We start from the raw sequence: 11,998 nt of genomic DNA on the forward strand, positions 1-11,998 counted from the left end.
TCAAGATTTTAGGAGCGAGCCACCATGCCCCTCCCCCTCGGATACTCCTACTTAATTATACTGAATCATTTAACCTTCTGCACTCTGTACTCCTGTTAATCACACGAGGTTTTCCTTTCAATGAAAAGATTCCCAAAGCAAGATACATCAAGTGCAGTTTGAAAAAGTATTTATTTCAGTTACAATTTTCACTTTTAAAAAACAGTGGTTCCCCCCATCCAAAAAAAAAAGCACTGAAAAGACATATTACACTACTTTGCAGAAAGAGCTTAGGTATCAACTTGCTGGTAACATGGGTAAAAAACCTTAAAAACATTGTCTTGAAACAAAACATGTAGCACTGAGGTATTTTGCTTAACGGATATGATCTCTAGCCAAGAAAATCTGTCATTCCAGCTTGCTCCACAGCCCCAGTCCTTCCCCTGCAAACTAGATCTCCATCTGAGCATACATTCACAAAAATGACAGCTTTCCTTAATAAGCATCGAGGTTGCCATAGAAACTCCTGGAACTGGTACCCAACCTCGCGAGGACTAGAGGCTGGAAAGACCTTTGGCAGACCCTCCCCAGCACCAGTACCAGACCTGAGCCAGCTGGCCTGCCACTTCCAGCCACAGCCTCACCATAGGCTGCAGCATGGGAAAGGTGACCCTGTAACCCTGTAACCCTGAAGATAGGTTTCTCAGCACCTCCACCTGCAGCTGAGTGTGGAAATCCTCTCCAACTAGGTCAGGCATAACGAGCTGCTAGGGAGAAAAAGGAGGCAAGCCAGGGATCCTTAAACCTGCAGAGCGCAGCCACAGCTGGTCTACCTGCTGGGCTCTGTGCCCCACTGGCTCCAGCCCAACTCCAGCTGTGAACTTCACACCAGTTTCCTTCTCCCAAGACATCAGGGACACGGCAAAGACTCAGTGTGAGCGTACAGCCAGGTGAGAAACTGCAGAGACCACACTCACAGAGAGAAAGCATTCGGTCTCCAAACGTCTTGGTGCACAGCCCCTTGAAATACTGTAAAGCTGTTTTACTAATGCCTTAAGAATCAAAGCTCAGTTTAAAACTACTCTTCCCACCGTGCAGCGAAGGTTGTGTTTAAACCCTGTCTAAAGCTGCCACATCTGCCTGCCGAATCCCTGACTGAGGGTGTCAAGTGACTGTTGACAGGCGGCCTGTGGGCTGCAGAAACTCCAGATTGGAGGCCAGAAGCAGCTGAGGGCCTAGACCTGTGTCTTTGAGCTAAGCTGGGGCTCAGATGAAACAGACTTCATTGACATTAGCTTATTAAAAGTCAAAAGGAAAAAGGGGGGAGGGCTAGCCTTTTATAATAATAGTGAAAGCAATAACAACTTGGGGATTAAAGCTACTTAGCTTTCGGAGATAATGAGTTATCTGGATTTCAATCTTCCACCAGCTTGTTCTGCCTGGCTTTAGTACTGGCGTGCGGGTACAGCCAGGTGAAGAACTAAGCCTCGCGGTCGCGTGGGCTCAGCCGCCTGCTCCCTGCAGATGGCTTTTTCTAACACTCCCTCACTCCCTATCACAGCACGTTTGAGACTCTTGAGTCCCAGAAACTTAACAAAGGGGGAAAAAACATGAATACCTGCCTGTTTTTTGTCAACTTACAAACCCTTTTCTATGACAGCAACAGGCCCTGAAACATACAAAGCCCAGGGCAGTGGCACCTGGATCTGTGGAGCAGATAGAACAAGCGTGGCCTCCGGGCTCCACTCCTGTCCCCTGAGGTGGCATTTTCTGAAAAGGTAAGCTACTAGCAAAGTGTTGGGATCTGGTAAACGATTGCAATGCTCACTTTGTGGTCTCCTGGGTGACCACTAACATCAGTGAAGGGAAAGTGAGGAGAGAGAGGACCAGTGCTTCTGCGGGGACTGGGGACTGGATGTGAAGTGAGGAAGGCCACGTTGGCAGAGAGAGGAAACAGGAAGTGGATACCCTTCTTTCCTAAGCCTGGCCCGCATTCATTCCCTGAAGCCAAGCACAGACTATTCGTACACTTTTTAAGACAGAAACAAGACACAGAATGAAACCGAAGTCTTCTCTGTTACAGGAAACATTTTTCTTGATTTTCACTTGACTTGGCTTTTGTGCTAAACAAAGTTATTATATCACCCTGCCATCCCCCACCCCACTATCATCTCCCACCTCCTGGGTGGTTCACGCACCAGCACACACTGAGTGGCCTCTTCCAGAATCAAGAGAAACAGGCAACAGTTTTCCTTCCTTGTTTGTTTGTTAATTTGTTTGTTTTGTCTTCCAAGACAAGGTTTCTTTGTGTAGCTTTGGCTGTCCTGGTACTCACTCTATCAGAGGCTGGCCTTGAACTCAGAAACATCCACCTGCCTCTCCCTCCCAAATGCTGGAATTAAAGGTGTGCGCCACCATGCGGTTCAGGCAACAGTTTTGTAAAAGCAAAATGGAAATGCATTCTTAAGTTTTTCTTTTTTCATGAATGTTGTCTGTCCCAGTAGCTCAAGTCCAGTTGAAACCAGTATGAGCAAAGTAGCTATACTCTCTGCCCTAGCAGAGGAACTCACTAACAGCACCTTCCCCTGGGGGAGTAGCGGGGGACAGAAAACATGTTTTCAGAGGCTGTGTCCCTGGACTACAACGGGCACAGTGGAGACCTGTCCTTCCCCTTCCTTCCTGCTTCTCTTCTCCCGAAGTCCTGAGTTCAAAGAAGAAAAGAAAACTTCTGCAGTCAGCAGTGCCTAGAATTATCATTCACATCTGAAATGTCTTACAAGAGATTAATATCGTTCTGATTAAACCATCAGGCCCTGAGAGATTTGTCACAAGCTGCTTTTCCAGCGACTTTCCAGGTATCGAGGAGAGTGGGCATGAGTTCCTCCCCAGCCTTAGCGGCCTAGGAAAAGAGAAGGCCAAAGGTGCTTGGATTTCAAGACTTCAGCTAAAAGGTGGGTTGGGGGAGTGAGTCAGAGCTAGGCAATTAGGGCAACCTTTGGCACCCCTACCTGAGGCTATCCTGAGGGTGTGGAGGCTATGTCCTCATGGTGGCCTGCGTCCCTCACAACCCCTGCCTTCGGAGCATGTGCAGCACACAGTCCTGACCCCTCCACACCTTCTGCAAGGCTCTCGTGCAAAAGGGAAACTGCACCCCACCAGCCACTGCCGGCCCAGGTGAGCTGGAGTGGCGGTGCTGATCTGACACCAGCTGCAGGTCCCATCCAGACAATTAGCTGTGGAATAAGCCGTCCCTATTGCTGGCTCTGCGGGTCTCTGACACCCGGACAGCTGTGGTTTAAGGTGTTGTCAGGCCTGGAGCTGTTGTGGGACCCTGCTGAGGTGAGGAGAGGAACCAGGATGAAGGCCGGCTTCAGCTGTCCCAGGGAATATGGCGGGGGAGAACTCATCTTACTTTCCCGCACAGCCGGTGACTTCCAGGTCTTCTTGAGCCTTTATGCAAACACACAAAAACAAACACACAGCGTGAGCTTCCTCTCAGGTCAATGTCACAGTGAAAAACACCAGCAGCAGCTGTCTGCCCTGGTTGCTAGGTGTGCCCAGGTTCAGCTTACAAAAATGCTGACGGCTCAGATCTCCTATCATCACCAGAGGTGTCCTAACAAGACCGCATCTCATCGGCCCCATTTACAAAGGGAAAGACGTGTCTGTTCCTCTATGCACTCCAAATGTCACCTGACGGCCGGTGATCAGCCCTGTGCCAGATGTGAGGCACACATCTGCAGTTCCCCATCCATCCACACACAAAAAGGAGAATATTCTTTCCGTGGGGAGGGAAAATAGAACTCGGTCCAACTAAGACAGGCAGGGGCAGCTCAGTCACAGCCCGCCATGGATGGCAGAAACAGGCTGTGTGGTCCCTGTACCCTCCCCCGTCCCGTGCAGTCAGGTCTCCATCCACCTCCACCCACCCCACCCCCAGGAGGGAGAGCCGCCCTGCTCCGAGAAAGGCCCCACTGGGCACGTGTTGATTCATCTGACAGGAAAGCCGACGGTGGGCAGGAAGGAGATAGGCATCGCTCAGATCACAGCTCCTCAGCATGCTGGCTGGGCCCGAGGCCAGACTCAGCAACCAAGGAAAGTCAGCTGACAGCCTGAAGAAAGCTGAGCTGCAGATACCGATCCAATCTGCGAAGGTGGGGGGGGGGGCTCCTTCCCAAGGGGCCTTTGCTAGGTGTGCTAGACCAGGGCCTCCTCTTCTCCCTTTGACCTCCTTCTCCATGGCTGAGCCCCCCTCAATTTCATTACATGCCAATTACCCAAGGAAGGGTGGTGAGGAGCGGAAGCCAACACCAAAAACAAGATCTGGGCATTTTCCTGGGCTTTCTGTACCAGCAGACTATTCTTGTTCTTGATATGATCGATGATTGACAGCTGGCTCTGAATCCGCCGTTGGCGCTTGGCCTGTTAGCTAAACGGCATAAACAATCTGTAGACTGTTGCATGGAGGCAGGGAGAGAGCCCAGCCGGCCCCTGAGGGAACTCTCCCTGTGAGAGGAGGACACACCGCTGCTGCCCCATGCACTGCCAAGTACTCAGCCCCTCTGACCCAGGAATTCACTCTCCGAGGAAATACCCTAAAAATGACTGGTGGTTTGAATAAGAACAGCCCCCCCCCCACTCATATATTTGAATGCTCAGTCACCAGAGAGCAGCACTCTTTGAAAGGATTGAGAGGTAAGCCTTGTTGGAGAAAGTATGCAGTCCCCAAGTGTTGACATACTCCTGTTTGACTCCAGCCGGGTCAGACCCTTGTCTTCTGCACAGTCACTGGACAGTCTGATCCCTACTTCCCTGGAAGTTGCTGTTAGAGACCAGGCATACAGCTCAGTGCCAGAGCCCTGCCTAGCCTTGGATTTGAACCAACACTAAAAACAGGAGAGGACTTCACTGTGTTAGCTGTCAGTCAAGCCGGCTCAGGGCCACGGTGAGGACCTCGGGAGCTAGCGTGTAGAGAGAACTTTCTGCCAAAAGTCCTCCTCTTCCTCCCTACCATGGCCACATCAGCCCTTCCCTGTCAGGGACTGGCTTCCTCACTAGACAGTACCTAGCCTATCCCCTGCCTCCTGCAGCACCCGACCCAGGGCTCAGAGTAGCTGTGTGTGTGTGTGTGTGTGTGTGTGGTGTGTGTGCACGCGTGTATGTTCACATGTGTGGTTTGTGTGTGTGTGTGCATGCATGGTATATGTGGGGGGTGTGGTGTGCGTTCATTTGCTGAATAAAGAAACGAGTGAGGTTCTGACAACACAGGGCAGATGAGAGCTAAAACACGGAGTGCAGGCCACAGCCCTAGGACCCATCTCACCTCAGGATGATGATGACACAGAGGAGCAACCCAAACACCAGGCTTCCTCCAGCCACCAGGAATGTGGGCAGCGATATTGAGGAAGAATCTTGCCCTGAGACTGTGGGGAGTGGGGTAGAGAAAAGAGAAGGAGGGAGGTAAGGAGAGAAGGGAGGAGACAAAATAAAGTCAGTCAGCAAGTACAGAAGCAGATGCTGCTCTGGAAGGCAGCAAAACTGCCAGCTTGCGGGCCAAGGCCAGGCTCCTGGAGCCGTGCACAAGTGCCTAGCATAATAACCACTCACAGGCTGAGACGGGGCTGATTCCCAGCCGGCAGCCAACTCTCTGGCTATTTTTTCAGAGTAACTTTCCTGTGTCCTTTATCAGGCAGAGGGCACTCGAGAGATGTGGCTCTGAGGACCCCGTGGTGGTAGATCCACTAGGGCTGGGTGAGCGAGGTGTGAGGACATCCAACAAGTACCTTGGAGCCACTTCTCCACTAGGGTGTCATTGCTTCCCTATCCCCAACATGGCATTCAAGCTCCAGACATGCCATGTCCCTTCTCCTGCAGGGCTCCCTGACCTCCCTTCTGCCCAGCATGTTGTCTCCCTTTGCTGAGCCCCTTTGCTGCCCACACTCTTGGCTGGGCCAGCAGCTCCCTAAGCAGGCTTCCTCCGCAGATCCTTCATTGCAGTCTCTAGCAATGACGTCCATGCTCAGCCAGACTGTAGTTGGCTTCCTGACCTGGCCACTCTTTTCACAGGCCTCACTGCTTCTTAGCAGACAAGATCAAACGAGCATACAAGTAATGGAAGATGAGCTGTGCTGTAGCTCACTGGCTATGCTGCTCTGCATATGTAGCATCTCAAGGCCCTGGGTTCAGCCCTAAATGCTGCATTGAGTAAAATAATGGAAGGCTGTTGCTGCCTTTGCTCAGTGTCCGAGCGCGCTCTTCTGCAGGCTGGAGGAATACAGAGACACTAGTGCTTACCCGGGAAGCTTGTCGCTTTTACAGGCTGGCTGTACAAATACTCCTCGTCGTCAGAGTCTTCATCAGAGACCTAGGAGACATGAAATGACCATCACCAGCAGTTCAACATCCATACACACTTCTGCAAAGCCACCACCTGTCTCCTGAGCCTCTCCGAGCCGATCTTTGCCAACCATCTACCTGTCGCTGGCATTGTTCGTGTGCTCCCTTCCCCTTGCCAGGTGCCCATCGCTCTGCCAAAGGCACAGAGGACATGGTCGGTAAACAAAGCAGTTGTCCACGCGTCTGTTGCCAGGTGCAGTGGTAGCCTCCTGGGAAAAGCTTGTCCCAGCATCCCAACTCCACTGCTCGCTAGCTAGCTACATGATGGGCCAATCCCTGAGTTCAGATAGGCTTAAGTTCTGCTTCTGGATCCAATTTTGAGACTTTACCCACACAGTGGAGAAGGTGGCCAGTCCTCAGCTACTGTCAGTTCCCTAGGACCCGCCTGAAACTCTCTGGCCTGAGAAGCAAGAACTTTTGCCTGTAAAGCCCCTCAAGGACAGCCCCCTGAAGACTGAAGCCAGCATGGGAGGCCCAGACCTCTGCCTCCTTCTCTGTGCTTGGGGGGCAGAGGAACAAAGGCCCCAGCTCAGTACTGAGGGAATTAAGGACCACATGAGGAGACAGAGTTGGGTGGGAAATTGGATTAGTAAAGGGATTTGTTAAGCAGCTTCAGACGTAATCCTCTTTCCAATACTTCATGATACCAGGCTGCCACAGGGGAGGCCATGGATAAATTGAATCTGGTCTCAGACCAAGCCATCAGCCATGTCCAAACAGCTCAGGGTGAAACAGTAGCCACCAGAGCCAGGCAGATGGCGCCTTACAGCTTCGAGGGACAGGGAACTGGCCCACAGTCACACTCTAGAAGATTGCAGCCAGCAGGAAACCAGATTCAGGCCTGGAGCAGTGCAGTCCAGGCCCTGCGGGGTGGGGGTGGGGGCAAGCTCACCTGTGTGGGGTCCTTCAGGATCCCTGTGGGAGTGCTCGGGGGCTCTGCAGGTACAAAGAAGGGGTGTGTTAGGGGTGACTCGGTGGACCGGGGAATCCAGTCAGCTCAGAGCAGTACAAAGAGCCCATCTGAACCCTAACACTCGAACCTGAGGAGGAAGAGTGTCTCAAGTTCAAGGCTGGTACTAGGAGACCCTGTCTCAAAAAAAAAAAAAAAGAAAAAGAAAGAAAAAGAAAGACAGGAAGAAGAAAAGAAAAAAAATCAATAGAATCTTTTTTTTTGGTTGGTTGGTTTTGAGTTTTTCAAGGCAAGATTCTCTGTATAGCCTCAGCTGTCCTGGAACTTGCCCTGTAGACCAAGCTAGCCTGGAATTCACAGAGATCCACTTGCCTCTGCCTCTCTAGTACTGGGACCAAAGGCATGCGCCACCACCTCTGGGAAACAATGTTATCTTTAAAAAGCAGGATGCTGAGAATAAGGAATTATCCAACACTAGAGGACCAGCTATATCTATCCTGATAGTCATTTAAGAGAGTAGCCTGGAGAAAAATCGATTTTATGATACACAATGTAACTGTGTATCAAAGCATTACACTGTCCATAATGTGCCTGAGTACTCTGTATCTACTAAAAACAAAAGTTCAGGGTACATGCCTTTAAGCCCAGACCTTGGAAAATCAAAGCCAGACTAATCTACACAGAGCATCCCAGGCCAACCAGGACTTAAAAACAAAAAACTAAAACTTCAAGCGAGCTGGAGAGGCAGCACAGAGGCTGAGAGCAACAGCTGCTCCTCCAGGGGACCCGGGTTTGATCCCAGCACCCACGTCAGCTCCAACCGCCTGCAGCTCTGGCTTCTGTGGGCACCGCAGACGTGTGGTGGACAGCCACAGGTGCAGGCAGAACACCCCAGACATAAAACAGAAACGAAAAAGTTAAAATGAGAAGAGGTGGAATAAATATTTAAAAATAAAACTTCAGAATGTATATTTTAGAGAAATGTTGAAGATACGATGTATTGTGTAGAAGACATGCTTTGATCCAAAGTTTCTAAAACTCGTGTTTATATTATCATATATTACATATTACAATATACACGCAGGGAGGGCAGGCCAGAAGGATGATATCATAAGATATAAGCACTATTAACGATAATTCCTTAAGGATCATGCCTGGGACGGGTGGAGGGCACCCTGATAAAGAGGGGTGGGGACAGGGTGGCAGAGGTCATGCTCTCCTGGGAACTGCTTTATACAGAAATGGCTGACCCAGGAGCAAGCCCAGACTCGAAGCTGAGCTGGGACCCAAGGGACCTGGCTCTGACCCTCGGCAGGCAAACGGTGAAATGACTCAGATTTTCTTGTCGTCTCATTTTTTTCCACCAAGAAGTTAAAAATATCACCAAGTATAAGACATCAAGCACCCCAAACCCAGGAGTAGATCAACAAATCACTAAGGGGTGGAGAACAGGGCGAGCCTGTTTCTGCTCAGGAGAGAAATTTCAATGGCTATGCCGTCTCCAAGGAGAGAAAACCACACAGCAACACTGGAGGTGTTGAATAAGAACCCACTCACCGGCTTCATTGTATAAAAAGGAAATGGGCCCAGAGAGGGAAAGCAATGTGTCTAAGTTCACACAGCAAGCTAACTCAAAATCGAACCTCAAACTGTAGCAAGGACTCAGCATCTCCTACCTGTGTGCACCTCCCAGCTGCGTGGTGGTGGGGCACACCTATAATCTCATCGAATCCCACCAGAGACTGTACATGTGTGTGTGGATGGACTGGCTTTGTGAGACGGGGTCTCTCTGTTGCCCATGATGGCTTGGAATTTATATTAGATGACAGGCTGACCTCTGACCCTGAATTAATGTTTTAGCATGCTGGGATTGTAGGTATGAACCACCACACCATTTCCTCTGGTGTTGTTGTTGTTGTTGTTTGGTTTTGAAACAAAATCTCACATTTTGGTTCAACTGTCCTGGAACCCACGATATAACTCAGGCCGACTGCAAGCTTGGATTGCTCCTCCTGCTCCGCCTCTGGGATTGCAGAGAAGGACACCATGCCTGTGTTTTGTCATTGTTTGTATCTTTGAGACAGGGTCTCATTCTGAAGCCGAGGCTGGCCTGGAACTTAGAACAATCCTCCTGTTTCAGCCTCTCAGGTGCTTAATTATAGACGTGGCCATCACACCTGGCCAGGGTATTTAAAGATGGGGTGGGCTGGAGAGATGGCTCAGCAGTTAAGAGCCCTTGCTGGCCTTGCAGAGAACCTGGCTTCAGTTCCCAGTACCCACAGAGCAGCCTCAAATCAGCTGTAAATCTAGTTCCAGGGAATCCAGTGTGTTTTTCTGACCTCCCTGGGCACCAGGCACCCATATGGTGTACATACATACATGCAGGCAAAACACTCATACACATAAAATAAAACTTAAAAAATAGTATGGAGTGTGCCAGCAAGACCGCTCAGTAAAAGCACTAGTAATACAAGCCAGAAGACCTGAGTTCCATCTACAGAGCTGGGGAGGGCAGAGGGGGATAAATTCCTGGAAGCTGTCCTCTGACCTCTACATGTGTGCCGTGGCAAACATGCCTGCTTTCACATACACATCCTATACTGGAGGGAAAAACATTTTTTTTTAAAAAATTAGGATGGGGAAACTGAGGCAAGAAAAAGGAAAATAACTTTCTCAAAGTTAGTAGAAAGTGGCAAAGCTGTAATTTTTGTATGTGTTCCTGTGTGTGTGTGTGTGTGTGTGCCCATGTAAGTGTGTGAAGGCCAGAAGACATCAAACATCCTGTTTTCTCATCCCCTACTCCCTCCCTTCCCTGCTCTGCCGCTGTCTGCTTCCCTGGAGACAGCGTCCCTCACTGAAACCGGAGCTAGACTGACAGCCAGCAGCCCCAACAGTCCCCTTGTCTCTCCCAGCAAGCATCCCCTCAGCTCCCAATGAGGCATTTAAACCAAGGCTGTTTGGCTCCAATAACGAACATTTTTTAAAGGTTTTAAATGCCCACTTTGGATCTCGAGATGTAACTCAGATTGGCCCTCAGCACTGCTTGGGGTGGCCCTGGCTGGGGACACTCCTGTAATCCTAGCACCGGGGAGGTTGGTGGCATGAGAAGAAAGGAAGATGCCGGGCAGTGGTGGCAGAGGCAGGCGGATCTCTGTGAGTTCGAGGCCAGCCTGGTCTACAAGAGCTAGTACCAGGACAGGCTTCAAAGCTGCAGAGAAACTCTGTCTCAAAAAACAAAAAACAGCAGTGAAAAAGATGTCTTGGAGCCCTGGGTGAAAGCCAGCGCCCAGCTGGCCCTTACTGCCACTTTTCACGTCACTGGAGCCTCGAGGATCTGGGAGGCAGGTGCTCGGTTTGGGTCTGATCGCTGGCTCTGTCCCTTGCTAGTACGACTTTGGGGAAGTACCTAGCTCAGCCCCAGTTAGCTTATTTGTCACTTAGGAGTACTGACACCTGCCTAAGAAACCCAAACCCAGCACCTGCCTCCCAGCGCCTCGAGGCTCCAGTGACTTGGAAATTGGCAGTGAGAGCCGGCTGTGTGCTGGCTTTCACCCAGGGCTTCAAGACATCTTCCTCGCTTCTCATGCCGCCAACCTCCCCAGTAGGATTACAGGAGCACCCCCAGCCAGTGCCCACCCCCCAAAGCAGTGCTGGGCCAATCTGAGTTACATCTCGAGATCCAAAATGGGCTTTTAGAACCTTTACAAATGGGGGCAGTGTGATTTAGACTCCCCTTCTCCATTTTGGATCAATTTTTGTTTCCTAATGCAGGGAAACTGAGGCAGTGGGCTTATAGCCTAAGAACTGCCCTTCACCATGTGTCCTGAAGTACAACCCTCTGGCCTGTGTGGTTTCCCTCTTGGGGACTGTGACAGGGAGCTCCTAAGGCTTCAGTGCCGCTCAACTGCCAAGGAGCCATTGCATCATGGGCGGGCCTCACTTCCCGCTCCAGCCTCTGTCTCATTTTACAGAACCAACCTAACCCCTCTAGCCTGAGAAGCACCCGAGCCCCTCGCTGTATCCCCAGAGCAGGATGGTAGAGGCTTCTCTCTTAAACATACTGCCAGGCCAGAGTGGCTCCCCACTCCTGCCCAGGACGGGAGCTCAGTCTCTGGCTCGAGTGAGGAGGCGTGGGCTCTGAACAAGCTCAGGGGGTCACCTGTGCTGGAGCCCAAAGCTGGAAAGTCCAAGACCCAGAGCTGGCCAGGTGGTCTCCACCCCCAACATATCACTGGACACCACCTTCCACCAGGGATTTAAGGCTAAACAGGTGAAGAACCCACAAACCCTCCCAGGCAGCCATCAGCCCTGAGTGGGAGCAGCCCAAGCAGGTACAGGTTTTCTAGGAACCCCAGGAGAGTTCAGAGAGGACAGCTTACAGGGCAGCTTCCTGCGGTTACTCCCAAGGGCAGAGTGAGGTCAACCAGGCCAGTGCTGGGCTCACATAAGAAAGGCCTTTCTGCCTGAACAGACATTTCTCTAAAAGCGATAATAGTGGGGTGTGGAGGTACGTGCTTGTAGTCTCCGCCTCAACAAAATAAATCAGAAATGGCAACGACTAGAGAAAAATGGGCACTAGGTACACTAGGTACCTGTAGCACTAAGCCCTAGCTACTAGAGAGGCTGAGACAAGAAGACAGAGGCCAGACTAGGAAATGTGCATGCGCGCATACACACACACACACACACACACACACACACACACACACACAC

At 50.8% G+C, this 11,998-nt stretch overlaps 1 protein-coding gene across 1 annotated transcript in view; it reads right to left on the reverse strand.

Annotated features, from left to right (window-relative positions):
- Nucleotides 1-213: 213 nt before the first annotated feature.
- Il6r (interleukin 6 receptor) overlaps nucleotides 214-11,998 on the reverse strand; it is a 47,249-nt gene continuing 35,464 nt past the window's right edge. Inside the window, exons 7-10 of the mRNA XM_013353821.2 lie at nucleotides 7,268-7,311; nucleotides 6,274-6,343; nucleotides 5,303-5,402; nucleotides 214-3,429 (exon numbers count right to left, since the gene is read on the reverse strand). Of these exons, the coding sequence (XP_013209275.1) occupies nucleotides 3,231-3,429; nucleotides 5,303-5,402; nucleotides 6,274-6,343; nucleotides 7,268-7,311 (413 nt within the window). The 3' untranslated portion in view covers nucleotides 214-3,230. The remainder of the gene's footprint in view (nucleotides 3,430-5,302; nucleotides 5,403-6,273; nucleotides 6,344-7,267; nucleotides 7,312-11,998) is intronic.

Source organism: Microtus ochrogaster, unplaced genomic scaffold, assembly GCF_000317375.1.
Source record: "Microtus ochrogaster isolate Prairie Vole_2 unplaced genomic scaffold, MicOch1.0 UNK16, whole genome shotgun sequence".
NCBI lineage: Eukaryota > Metazoa > Chordata > Mammalia > Rodentia > Cricetidae > Microtus > Microtus ochrogaster.